Source organism: Stegodyphus dumicola, chromosome 4 (genome assembly GCF_044657685.1).
Source record: "Stegodyphus dumicola isolate Sdum_Otavi_A_Nest chromosome 4, ASM4465768v1".
In the NCBI taxonomy this organism is placed as follows: Eukaryota; Metazoa; Arthropoda; class Arachnida; order Araneae; family Eresidae; genus Stegodyphus; species Stegodyphus dumicola.
The window spans coordinates 43675981-43690973 of NC_140771.1; the positions used below are offsets into that span (position 1 = coordinate 43675981).

The 14993-nt window shown below is 32.7% G+C and overlaps 1 protein-coding gene across 3 annotated transcripts in view; it reads right to left on the reverse strand.

Moving 5' to 3' along the window:
- Positions 1-14993, reverse strand: part of Suv3 (Suv3 RNA helicase) — a 142693-nt gene that overhangs the window by 86048 nt on the left and 41652 nt on the right. For 2 of the 3 annotated variants that reach the window (XM_035363099.2, XM_035363091.2), the window contains exons 4-5: positions 3306-3420; positions 195-363 (exon numbers count right to left, since the gene is read on the reverse strand). In XM_035363099.2, coding sequence (XP_035218990.2) covers positions 195-363; positions 3306-3420 — 284 coding nt within the window. The remainder of the gene's footprint in view (positions 1-194; positions 364-3305; positions 3421-14993) is intronic. The other variant, XM_035363109.2, reaches the window with a different exon arrangement.

The window sequence follows — 14993 nt, forward strand, 5'->3', positions numbered from 1 at the left end:
AAATTAGAAAAAGAGTAATTTAAAGAGTAAAGCTGTTTAAAAAAAATTGTCTTCCACTATCTTGTCAACATGAATAAAAATAACAGGCAAAATTTATATCACATTTAAGTAATATATTATACTACAATTCTCTAAATAATATATCAACTCTCAATATAATCAATAGCATAAAATACATGCAGCGTTATACATACTCTTTCATTTGTTTTGTTGAAAACTTCTACAGATAAAAGCTTCAGAGGGCCACAATAAACTCCACTCTTAACTTCAATAAACCTTTCTAGAGCTCTGTATGTCTTACCACTGTTTGTTGGACCAGCATGGAATATTAGTTTTCTATGTATCGAACGAGCTCCAGGATACCTATAGCATACAGCATAAAAATAAAGCTTTCTGTATATAAAATGTCTTATATTTCATTAATAAAATAATTTTCATTTAAAATAATTGAATTTAAATATATTGCATTCAATAAAATGTATGAGTAATTGATAGTAAAACAATATCATATAGAAACATATAATTGTAACAGAACGTGCCATGACTCTCTTGGAAGAAGTCGTCTTTTGATTCAGATTACCAGGAAAATCATAGATGATAATGGTGCTCAGTTTACAAGTGTTCTCATGCAACAACCATGCTATATCTTGAACACTGATCAAAGTCCTACTCCTGTCTATACCCCAAATGAAAGAAAGAACACAGATCTAACACCTCACTTAGCAATACTTGTAAGTAATGACCATCAAACATGGAAGGATAAACTGCCATTCATAATATTTGCTTTAAAACACAGCCAAATGTGACTCAACTGTATAATCTGCTGCATTTCTCCAATTTGCACAAGTGTTGCTAACCTTGGATGATCTAAAACGTGATATAAAAGCTGTAATTGAGAATGATAATTTTGTTCCAGAAATTACTTCATATTTGAAATGTTTAGTGAGAACTGCACAACAGATACAAGAAAGAGTTCAGTTACACCCCGATAAACAGAAGCGTTAATAGCTGATAAGAAATTACAGTAAAGTCCGAAATTTTCTACTGGTGATAAAGTCTGGAATCTCCACCCAATCAGCAAAGACTCACTAAAGAAAATCAGTAAATTCATGCTTAAGCGAGATGGTCCCTATGTAATAGTGACTACGAGATCTCCAGTGAATTTTGATAATGCCGATCCCAACGAACCAGAAAAAAATTCTCGGCAAATATCTTGTTTCAGCCTTGAAACTATATCAAGAGCAAAATTAGTTTCAGACTTCAGGTCATGTAACTCCAGTGGCTCCCTTGGGAAAAAAAAGAAGACACCCAAGACGTGTAATACCCACCGAAGTATCTATTTCAAACGATGTTTCTGAATCTAAACCTATTACTTATCAAACCTCGAGCCCATCCATCTTATTCTCCACCTACTGCCCGATGTAGACAAATGTCAGTTCCTGACTTCTTGCTGAGACATCTACAAAATCTGAGGGGGAGGATATAACAGACCTATTTGGATGCAACCGAGCTAGTTTATCAAACGATATTGAGTGGCAATGAGAACAACTTACAGTCAGTCGACATCCAGCTGCAATGAGGATAGGTTATCATTCACTAATATGTCTCTGCAATTCTAAAATTAGTTTTAAATGTTAATTCTAAATGTTAGTTGTTCCATTTCAGTATATGTTCTCTACTGATGTATATTTTCTTAGCAACTGTTCCTGTGCTCTCTTAATAAATACTTTCAGAGCTAGCCGGTGTTTGTGTTCATAGAAGAGCGGTTATATAATAACAAATGAATACATAATTATATATAACAAAAATATAATAAGATCATATGAGCAGATAATTTTCACTCTTCAATCCAGATATGTACAAATTACTCACACAGTTTTATACAATTTAGTTACAAGTATATTTTGCAGTTTTATTTTCTGAGTCTTAAAGTAAGAGAGATTTTCATTTAATACAGTATATTAAGATCAGCTGACAAACATGTTTTAGTGCGATATGCTGTATGAATGTATGTACGCTGCGGGGGGGGGAGGTCAATTCTATATCTCCCGTTTTACTGGGCCGATTGACGAAATTCAACTTGCGTTTTTCATGTTTCGAAAGCACAACTTAGGATATGTATTAGATTTATATACAGCATTGTTCTAATAAAGGTATTTTGACACAAAATCAGACTTTTTTTTAAATGACATGCCAATTTTTTTTCCATATTTCAATTCTAGGGTTCAAATTACACTAAACTACCAAGTTTTGTAAAAATCTTAAGAGTAGTTTTTAAAAAATTAGCTCTCAGAATTTTAGCTCCTCAGTGCTTGGTATATATTTATTAACCTCTCTTCTTTTATTTAATTTATTTGATTCTTCCTGTCACATTTCAAAATTCAGATTCATTCCAAATAAAATTCACCCATTTTTTTATGACTTATTTTTTAAATTTATATTTTTAAATAATTTTATAAATTTTTCAAAAACATTTTGTCGTCATCTTAAAGAGACATCGTCTTAAAATTACCATCGTCTTAAAGAGACATATTTCTAATCATACCTGCAAAATATTACAGTCTTTTATTCAAAATTTTCGAAGATATATGTGAATTTACATATCGGAGGGTTTTGAAATTTGACATTTTTGTTGAAAGCGATAAAACATCAAATGCGGTTTACATACTTTGTTAAAATTTTTTGAAAGTAGGAATGATGTCACTTTTTTCCACTCATGCACAATGTCTGGCATAATGGAAGGGAAAGGAAAATAGGTATCCATATATTAACAAGTTCACCAAGTGAATTATTTTTGGCGCAAACTGAAAAAAATTGCGCCAAGATAAATTTTTGAATTTCTCCTTAAATTTCATACCAAATTTTGAAAAATTTAATATTTAGGCATAATTTGAATCGTAGAATTGAAATATGGAAAAAATTGGTATGTTATTTCAGAAAAAGCCCGATTTATTTTCGAAGTACCTATGTTAGAACAATGCTATATATAAATCTAATATATATCCCAAGTCGCGCTTTTGAGACATGAAAAACTCAATTTAAATTTTGTCAATTGGCCTAGTAGAACAGAAAATATAGAACTGACCCCCTTTTTTTTGTGCAACGTACATTAAATTCAATTCAGTCTGCAATCAGTAAAAAGAATTTTGACAACCGGAAATATTTCATTGGTCCATGAGAAGAGATATATTTAAAATACTAAGAAACAAAGCACTAAAAATTAATAATTCATAATTTCTCAACAGAAAATACATAAAACATTAAGTTCCACAAAAAGTTATTTAAAAAAATTAAATCATGTTTACCAATTTGCTGGCTGCCTTAAATCACTTATTTGTTTCAGTTCCTCCATACACTCCAGATGAGGAAAAATTTGTTTAGCATGCTGTAGAAAATATGGAAGAATGTCATGAATATGCCCTAAAATTAAAAAATACATAAATAAATAATGTGAAAATACAATTTTTTCGGCAGATTTAATTCATTAATTCACATAAGACCTTATGAGAACTTAGAACCAACAAGAACCTACCCTCTGCATATATTAATTTTCCTGGTACTTCCTTGTTAAAGCAGCCAGAACATTTGCCTTTAGCAACATTTCAAATTTGTATGCTATAGACTGAGCAATTCAGTTTGCAAGCTTTGGCGATTTAGCATGGGGGCCAATTTATATCAATGTTTAAGTTATAATTATTATTTTAGTTTTATTTAATAATGAAACAGTAAAAATTTAACTATACAAGGATATAAAAAATATCTGCCACTTTTCTCAATAAACTTTTTGGTACTTCCTTAGCATAACCACCTTGACGCGGTTTAGTGAGCTTTTGCAGAAGAAAAATAATGATGATTTATAATTGAAAAAAAAAAAAAAAAAAAAAAAAAGGTTTTACAAACTTACAAATTAGTACACATGTATTTTACATTTTAATTAGGCATCACCTTGACGCAGTTTGGTGAGCTTTTGCAGAAGAAAAAGAATGATGATTTATAATTGCAAAAAAATAGGTTTTACAAACTTACAAATAAGTACACATGTATTTTACATTTTAATTAGGCATTTATTCCAATTGTCAATCAATAAACCCACTTAAACCCTTACTTCTCACTCCTGTCAAAATGACAGGATGAAGTTTCACCCTTTATTTCTTGTGCCATGATATTTCCAGATTGGAGAGTTCAAAAGCAACGTGCTATAACCTATTCATTTCTTTTGCCCAGAAAAAGTTTTATTTCTCATTTTACACACCAGATGGCAGTACCAAAATAATACCTTTTATGCAATTACAGATAGTTTACTTCAAACTAGATGTCAGCACTAATCAAACGTGTATTTATGATATTTATTTTGTAATCTTATCATTAGCCCAGTTACGTAGTCTCATTGTGAATATATGCGGTTTCTGTTCTGTGTAAAATATATTTATTTTTTAATATTCTGTACATTATGGAGTCAGAATCAGACAGTGAATTGGATTCAGATTTTAACATAAATGGATCTGAAAGTGATTATGAAGTAACTGATTTTTACAAAAGTTAAATTAGTGAATCTGAGAGCAGTGATGATTGATCTGTTGCCTGGACGAGCATGAGCTAAAATTGTGTCTACTTTAGTAGATCATGCACCCCCACATTTTAAGTTTTGAAGAGCACCAAAGGTAAATAAAAAATTTCAATCCAAGTTCTGGTCAGGGCCGGATTAAGGGTGTCGTAGGCCCTAGGCACTCCAGCAGCGTAGGCCCCGAAATAATAAACATTTTTTAACTGAAATTGACCGCTAATATTAAGTAATAATTTTGTTGTAGATATAAATCCGAAAATGTGATGATGCGGTAAAATAACATTATTTTATTTTGGGATTTTAATGTTTTTATTTTTCATAGAGCCATTTTCAATAGCCATAATTCCAGAATTGAGTTTATCTGCAACAATGCAACTTTTATATCTACCAAATTCCATGCAGAATTCCAGGGTTTTAGTACATGAACATGACAAGACATTAGCCGCCGGGAAAACCTCTCGGACGGGCACATGCGTTTGACACAGTTGGCCACGTTTCCATGCCCACTACCAAATGCTTGCGTGCGATCGAGAGGTTTTTCCCTGCTGCTAAGGTCTTTTGTTTTAGTAGCTCAGTTGTGTAATAAGTTAATATGTAAACACTACGATAGAGCGTGTATGCCTGTGCTTGTATTTAATCACGCTCAACCCCAAGTCAATCTTTAGTTTAAAAACTGGAAGTTAAATTTATTATAAGTAAGGTAAGTAAAGGAAAGTTGTTTTTATACTCTACTTATTTCAACCTAGTTTTTGATTCTGGAATATTGCTTCATTCCATTATAAATAATAGAATTTTCATTTTATCACTTCTTATTAGTATAATAGTCCGCCGTAGAATGCAGCAAAATGCAAGGAACTTTGAGTAGGCCTACTATGGGGTGGTTTGGCCATACTACTGTAAAAAATCTCCAGTAGTAGTCGTAGAAATAGTACAGTCCAAATCACCTTTGGAATAGCTTAATTTTAATCCATACTCGTAAATCCGGGTTTCGTTTTTACAAGTTTAAAATGCATTACTTAACAAATTTAAAATAACTTTTTAGCTTTCTGATAGCATAATAAAAGCGACGGGCGCAAACTAAAATGTATATTTAAAGGTGACGAGAAGAAGGAGAAAACAAGTTTAAATTTTAGTTTGTGCGTGCCCATCGCTTTTATTATGGTATATCAGAAAGTTAAAAAATTATTTTAAACTTTTAAGCGCAATTTATAAAAGCTTTTTTTAAATATTTTTTTTTTAGCGAAAAATGTCTGATGGATATAAAAGAAAACACCAAAGTGGACATGAAAAACGCAAAAAGAAAGAGAAAGTGAGTGAGTCGCTTAGTAAAATTAAAGGTTCTTTATTGAAATATGTTAACATTTCTAAGGAGACAGAAGATAATGCAGATGCGGTAGATATTTCCTCGATCGAGGTTAGACCTAAAGAAGCTGAGGCTTGTTGGGATTCGCAAGAATGTTCAACCAATAAAACTGAGAATGTCACAGAAGACGAGGCTGACGGGGGTTTACGAAATTTTAACGACGCTTCCAAGCAGGTGGTTCCTGAATCACTACCAACAACATCAGCCTCAAGTATTTTCAGTTCTGATCCAGCACGGTGGACAACCATAAGCGCAGATCTTATCGATTACTTCTCTCGTAATCACCCTGTGCAGAAATTGGATATAAATTTTAAGTTATACGCCACTAAATTTGGCGAAATAATGAGATGTCCATCACAAGATTATTTTTTCAGAAAACTGAACAACAATGATATTATAAAAAGGGACTGGTTGATATTTTCCGAATCTACTGGCAAGTTTTTTTGTTATAAATGTATTTTGTTCAAAGCGGACCTACCTGGAAATCCAAACCTGTGTAACCAATTCCTTACAGGCTTTAATGACTGGAAAAATGCACATTCGAGAATTTCAAGTCATGAAGTGTCAAAAGAACATTTTGCATCTATTTCTGCTTTAGTGAACTACCAACAAACTAGAAAAATTGATGAGACGTTTGATATTGTCAAGGAAAAAGAAAGCACATATTGGACAACGGTTTTAAGAAGAGTAGTGGAAGTAATTAAGTTTTTGGCCGAAAGGGGACTAGCGTTTAGAGGCGATAATGAAATACATGGTGATCCTAGTAATGGCAATTTTCTTGGGTGTATCGATCTCTTAGCCAAATTTGATCCGTTTCTAGAAGAACATGTGAGAAGATACGGTAATCCAGGCCGCAGAAAAGTATCATATTTATCCTCCACAACGTATGAAGAACTAATAATTTTACTGGGGTCAAAAGTATTGGAAAAAATAGTTACAGAAATCAAAGAAGCCAAGTATTATGGAATCACTGTGGATTCTACACCTGACGTTAGCCATACGGATCAACTCTCCATAGTTATTAGATATGTCTCAAAAACTGGAGATATATATGAAAGATTTTTGATGTTTGTTAAAATAGAAAAACATGATGCCAAGTATCTTTTTGACACTCTAATTTCAGTTTTAGAAAATCAGGGAATAGACCCAAAATTTTGCAGATGTCAGTCTTATGACAATGCGGCTAATATGAGCGGAGTGTATTCGGGAGTACAAACTAGATTTAGGGAAATCAACAGCGCAGCCACTTGGGTACCATGTGGAGCTCATAGTCTTAATCTAGTTGGCACAGCGGCGGCAGAAAGCTGCTTAGAAGCTGTAAAATTTTTTGAAATTTTGCAATCGCTCTACAATTTCTTTGCAGCGTCCCCTCAAAGATGGTCTAAACTAAGGTCTTTGGGAAGTAAAATTTCTGTAAAAAGACTTTCAGAGACCAGATGGTCAGCACGTTATGAGGCTGTAAAAACATTATGTGCCCATTATGATGATATACGTGGTATTCTTACAAATATTTCAACTAGTGAAGGTATGAAACCTACAACAGTGATTGAGGCACAAACCTTAATCCATCAAATGAATACTTTGGAGATGGTATTACTCACAGTCATTTGGGAAGATCTACTAAAACACGTCGATATTGTAAATAAATCTCTTCAAGAACCTGGCATCGAGTTTAACATGATGGTGCGACTTTACGACAGTTTAATTCAATATTTATCTCACTGCAGAACTGAGGACATGTATAATAGCTATTATCTTAAGGCAAAAGCCCTTGCACCAGATTCAGAATTTAAAGAATCCGAAACTAGAGTTCGTAAGAGAAAACGACAGTTCGATGAAGGGCCAGATGAGACTCCCTCTCGCAGTGCCAAAGATTCCTTTAAGATTAATGTTTTATTTATTGTTCTGGATGTGCTTTGCGCTGAAATGACAAAGAGACGCACTGCGTATACCAGCCTTTATGACACATTTAGTTTTCTTATGGATAATACACTGACCGAGGACATTATCAAGGTTAAGGCTCAAGCTCTGGTAAAAATGTATCCGTCTGACTTAGAAGAAAACTTTGTTGATGAGTATTTGATTTTTTCAAATTTGTACCCCAAAACCACCTCTATAACAGATCTCATCAAATTACAAATAAAGGATAAACTTGTGTCAAGTTTCCCAAACGTTAATATTGCATTGCGCATATACCTTTCGATATTGGGTTCGAATGCAAAAGGAGAAAGATCATTCTCCAAGTTGAAGCTTATAAAAAATTTTATGCGTTCAACTATGGGTCAAGAGAGAACTTCGTCACTGGGCCTTCTGTGTATTGAAAGTGATGTCGCTCGCGGCATTAATTTTGAAGATATAATACACGAATTCGCTGTGTCAAAATCCCGAAAAAGGAGTTATTTTAGGATCTACTTAGTAAACCAAACGTTTTGTATTCGTATTTTTTGTGTATTTGTATTTACATATATTATTTTGACCTTCACTATATAATAATATAAAAATGTTTATAAGTTTTTGGGGTATTTTTATTTCAATATATTTTTTTTCAAAGCCCTAAGACCTTTGGCCTTCGTAGGCCCTAGGCACGTGCCTACTGTGCCTAATTGGTAATCTGGCCCTGGTTCTGGTGTCTTACAACATTTTGAGCATTTTGTAAATGACAATTTAATGGATCTCATCATTTCAGAAACAAATAGATATGCCAAACAACATCAAAATTCTACAGAATTATGCTTATACAAAAATAGAAAACCTTGGATACATGTCACAAAAAAAGAAATTCTTAAATTTCTCAGTATAGTTATTTTACAAGGTATTGTGAGAAAACCAGACACAAAAATTTATTGGAGCAAAACAATTCAATTTCAACACCTTTTTCAAAAGCACAATACCAGATTTTACAAAATACACAAATTTCTGCATTTTGTAGATAATGAAACTTTTTATTTTAACACACATCCAAATTCAAAGTCATAAATCTGTGTTAGAGCAACTGAATGAATTGTTTTAAAGAGCTGTAACTCCTGGATGTTATTGTAATTGATGAAACTTCATGCTCTTCAAAGGTCGTTTAGGATGGCGACAATATATGCCAAAAAAGAGATCCCGTTTTGGAGTAAAATCATATTTGTTATGTGAATCAAGTTCAGAGTATACATGGTCACAAATTATATATACTGGAATAGGTACAGTTTTTGATGAAAAATGTAAAGATCTGCCACAATCAACTCAAGTTGTGATGTCACTTATAAAGCTCCTGCTAAAACAAGGATATTGTCTGATAACAGAGAATTTTTATACTTCACCAGGTTTGGCAGACATGCTTTTAAAATTTGAAACAGACACTTATGGAACTGTAAAATAAACCAGAAAGAAATGCTTCAAGAATTCTTAAAAAAGAGAATTGCAAACGGTTAAAATGTTGCTTTTCATCGAAGTTAAGTTCTTGCCATGAAGTGGAAAGATAAGAAAGCTGTTACCATGCTATCTATAGTCCATACAAATGACATGGTAGATGTACAGTGTCATAATAAAGTTGTCAAAAAACCTACAATTGTCACAGATTACAATAAAAATATGGGAGCAGTAGATATTATAGACCAATATCTTGGAGATTACTCTATTGCTAGAAAAAAGAGAAAAGAAATATTATAAGAAAATATTTTTTTATTTGTTAGATCAAACTATTTTGAACATGTACCTTATTTACAAAAAAACAAGGTGGGAAAAAATCCCATTTGATGCTTCATTTATCTTTAATAGATGGACTTATTGAAGCGTATCAGTCATCAGACACCATTCCAAAAAGAGGCCGGCCAAGCTTGGAGGATAATCCAAACCGTTTGATTGGAAGATATTTTATTAGACAGATACCCCCAACTGATAAGAAACGGCAACCATCAAGAAAATGCAAAATTTGTTTTTCTAAAAGAGATGAAAACAATAAGAGATGAAGGAAGAAAACTCGGTACTGCTGTCCCAATTGGTATGTTGGGCATTTGCATCTCATTCTTCGAAATTTATCACATACGAAAAAACTACTAATCTTTGTTTATATTTTGCATAAGTTTAATAAAATTCTCTTCTAATGTTCAAAACACATATTTCTTAAATTTTCTTGGCTTACTGGAAAACCAAAATTCAGGCACAATGACCCTGAATTTCCTGCTTTTCCTATTTTTTTTTTTTTTTTTTTTTTAAATTTCAAGCTTAAAAAAAATCAAAAATTAAAAATGAATGCAATGAATGCATATATTATACATACACTTACTTTTATACAATTTTCTTCAATAAAAAATAGGCACTTTTATGACCATTTTCTTAAAAAATTATTCAATCATTAAGGGGTTAAAAATGGGATTTTGTTTCTTTAGTTCTGATGAAATATTTGTAATAATTGCTTTAAAACTAGATTCAAAGCATTTGTTCCCTTTCCTGATTTTCAAGCAAAATACTGTATTTCTGCAGAAATTTTACAATTACTTCCATTGCAGACAAATCTCAAAAGTGCATATTTTAACCCCTTAACTGCCGCGGAAAACGTACAAGATTCATTTCCCAGTGCCAAGGTTTTTCACACAGGTGCGCGTAGTTATGCGATTTATTAGAGGGGAAATAAGTGCAAGTTTTACTTTCTAAAACTGTTTACTTTTACAAAATAAAGAATAAAAGAATAAAAATAATTTTAAAATAAAGAATAAAAGAAAAAAATAAATGCACAAAATTTAATGTTTTGGGTAAAATTATAATAAAAAGATGTAAGTATAATAAAAATGATGTTTTTATAATAAAAAGATCCCTAAAATGGAGTTTCGATCAATTCATTTTTAGACCAGTAAAGTGTAATATCAGGTTTCAGTGTTATACCTTGTGAAATAAGTATGCCTGAAAAAACATATATTTCTTCTGAATTGGTTGAATGTAACAATTTTGTTCTTGATTTTTCATTTGCAAGGTGTTGGTTCATATACTCGTCTACAAAACGATAATTCAAAAAAGATAAATGGGTTTGAAACATCCGTTATATCTTTCTTTATTACCAGAACTGAAAAGTAAATGAAAATGGAGGACACAGAATAAAAAAAAAAAAATACGTTTTACTCAAACAACACCAGCCAATACCTCGCAGTCATTACTTTCACCGCTTTAGACACATCAATTTTTCCAATTTCTCCACACACTTTTCTGAAATAGTATCCTCCTTCGCATACTTTGTCAAGGTCCTTGTGGTGTTGCAATTCAAAGGTTTGCGAATAATTTTACGGGTAGCAGCGCAAAGCAAATGATACTATTTTGGAAGGGTACATATATATGCCCGGAGCAGTTAATGCATCAGCAGAGCAAGGCGTATATATACGCCCGCAGCAATTAAGGGGTTAAAACTGAATTTAAAACAAAAAATACTATCTATAAAAATCATTGCAGCTTGGAATATAGCAAAAAGAAAATGTATAAAGATAGTGGCGCTGCTTGTTAAAACTAAAGAATTGTTATGCGCATGGTTTCTAGTATTTTGGAACACTCTCAAAATTTAGCCACTTCTACTAAGGTGGTTGCGCTAAAGTACCAAGCATTTACCTTAAAATTGATTCTGATTTCTGAAAATTGTTTTTTATGCTAAGATAATAATATAATTTTAATGTTAATTAATTAAAACACAGTAGAAATTTATTTTTTGATATAAATAGTGAAATATACAGAAAAATGAATAATATGTCTTAAAATTTGCAATATACTTACTGAAAACTACAGCAAAAATTTTATATTTTGTATATACAGGATGATGATATCATAATTGAAATTCCAATTTCAAAATGTTTTAAATTAAGAAATATCTATCAGAATAATCTGAATATATAAGAAGCAAAAGAATTGCACAAAGAAAAATAATACTTTCCAAAGATTTTGACAGGTGACGTTGAACTCAACAAACATGGGAATGATGTTAACCGAAGGGAAACAATAATCAGCTAGAGGAAAAAGACAATTTAATTAACCTTGCATGATTTAAGAATTCATGGAAGCATTACGGAAAGTAAGTCATAATACAAGTAACTACAACTGATGCAAGAAATGTTCAACATACTGTCCATCATATTCTGCTGCAAGCTGAAAACCCAAAATAGTATCTTACACGACAGATTGGAGTATGTATCAGAGATAATGCCTTGGACATTGCATGTAATGCATGCCTTTGAATTAGCCAAGTTCGCAATCTGACAACCATTCATAACATTTTTTAAGTGCCTCCAAACCCAGAAGTAATAAGGATTAAGATCAATTGAATATGGCAACTGGGCAATTACGGCTAACAATCCTGTCATTTTTAAAACGGATGATAATTAGCTGTTTCACTGGTATTGCAAAGTGCAGAGGAGTACCAAATTGCATAAAAATTTAGTTATCTGTATGGCTCACACTGTTGAAGTGTCAGAATGATGTGGTTGCATAAAAAAGATTCATACTATTTGCCAGTGATAAAACAGCTAACAGGACCCACAAGATTTATCTCTACGAAAAAGAATGGTTCAACGATAAACACTGCCATAAACTCATATCACAGCGATTTTCTTCATAGGATCATTTCTATAGCATGATTAGTGAGTTCATTCACCACAGTCATTTTTACTGAATGAAGAGGCACTGATTTCAATGGGAATGGATTCTCATTCACTCATATTCTGTAATTAAGCATATAGACAGCCCCTTCGAGATGGAAATGGGTTTCACTTCTTCCCAAAATATTCCATGAAAATACATTGCTCATTTCCTCTGAGCAAGAAATTATGGGGTTGAAGCTTCTCGTTATAGCAGATTAGCAGAAAGCAACTCCCAACATGTGTAATTTTGTATGAATAACATTAAGGAATGTTTCATAAAATTTTATGAACCATGTTGACCGGCATGTCTAACAACTGTGCAATCCTCCCTGAATTGCAGCTTCCCACATCACTGCTCATCCTTTCCTACAATGCTGCTATCACATCTTCCACTGACATCAAAGTGACTGCTTTTCTTCTTCTGCCAGGGTCTCGCCTATGAATTTGAGAATCACTTTCTGTAGGCTGCTTGCAGAATTTGGACCACAGAACTTAAATTCTCTTTCATTCTCCACAACACTGGACCTGAGCCCATACTTAAGGACCAAAGCCAAGCCCTTTGAATGCCTGGAACTTGCTAAGTGCAGTTAATGCATGATCACTATTCAAGTAGAAAATGCTTCACAAGCAGAGCATGATCCTTGAATAAAAAAGTCGTGACAAAATGCTCAGATACAGAACAATGGGAACTTAACACATGAAATCAATTAATGTGCAAATACTAATTAATTTCATGTGTAACCTAACAGCAAATTTTTCCCGTTCAGGAAACAAAGTTCCCATGTTTACCAAGAAGAGTACCATCTACAGATAAATTTTGGAAGTATATTTTTTGTTTGCAAAAACAATTCCATTGTTCCATGCATACTGAGATCAAAATTCAGGTCATTTTGATCAGTGCTTCTTACTTTACAGCATTTTGAAATCAGAATTTAGTTTATAATTAGCCTGCATTATAAAAATATTATTTTTCATAATTAGCTTAAGCAATTTTACAGTAATAAACATATTTTTTCACAATAACAATCAGTTTGAATATGCAAATAATCAAACATAATGCAGGAATGTATAATTTAAAATTTATAAATGTCTATCTGGCATTTCTCCTGTGTCAAATAATAGTACCAAGCTATACAGAACTGACTACATGAATTACTGCACTCAATATAAAATTTAATATTCATCAAAAAATTAAATATGTGAATAAACAGACTCTTTTGTTAGTGTTATTACATTAAAAGTAAAACGAATACCCACTGAAGAATTCAAAGACCCATAAATGTAGAACATATTGATGCTAATTGAACAAAGTTGAAAACGTGATTAAAAGAAGACTGCAAAGGCTGACGGCATGACTGCAACAGAAAAGTATACGTTTATTTAAAAAGTAATGCCATGCTTTACATCACTAAGATGCTTTAGATATTAAAGCTAATTTTCTGGCCTTTCTTGATTTCAAAAGAGGTACAAAATTCAAACAATGCTAAATGTTACCACATTTTAAGACATTGAAAGTATCTCCTTTTTCAGAATTCTCCAATTCTTCAAAACTAAACTGCTGTTAAAAGTGTATAAAACTAAAAGAATTAAATGTGATACTCAAAAGATATTATTTAACACTAATTTAAGAGCTATTTAAAGCTTCTATCACCATAAAGTTTAATTTTAAAAATCTGTGAATGAAAGGTAATGTTTACATTAAAAATATGTGAATATCATCTTGCTTGATATTTCAATTAATAAGATTTATCAACTGCACTGAAAGCTTTGATAATATAAGCTATCTTTATGGAATATGCCATTTATTAAAAATTTATATACACGCTTTTGAAAAAAAATCAAAGCACCATGAAGGAAGTGGTTGTTTTTGAAGAAATTGAATATGTGTATAGCTCATACACAGATAATAAAATGATTAAAAAATCAAGGTCATAGAACCTGTTCACAGCTCCCAATTCCCCACTGAGTGTTGAAATTAGTAGTTGGTCAAACCGCCCCTGGAGACAATGTATGCTTGGATTCATCGAGGCAAGGAGTGGCAGAGGTTCCTAATGTCATCCTTCGACACACTATGCCAGGCATTTATCAGTTGTTGCTCCATATCTGCGGTATTTGTGGTGCCCGAATCTAGCGGCCTACTGTGTCCCAGACATGCTCGATTGGTGAAAGGTCTGGTGACCTTGCTGGTCAAGAAAGAGTATCAACCGCACGGAGACAGTCCAGAGATATATGAGCGGTATGTGGCCTGGCATTTTCTTGTTGGAAAATGGCCCCAGGATGATGTGCCACGAAGGATAATGCAACTGGCCACAGAATGGTATCAACACACCACTGAGCTGTTAAAGATGTGTGGAGAATGATTAAAGATAACACTGGGTTGTGGCTGCACGCCTTTGTAAAACAAAGGCCCCGTCCTCTCCAGACAGGAATACGGTGGTCATCTGCTTCAAGAATGAAGCGGCATTCA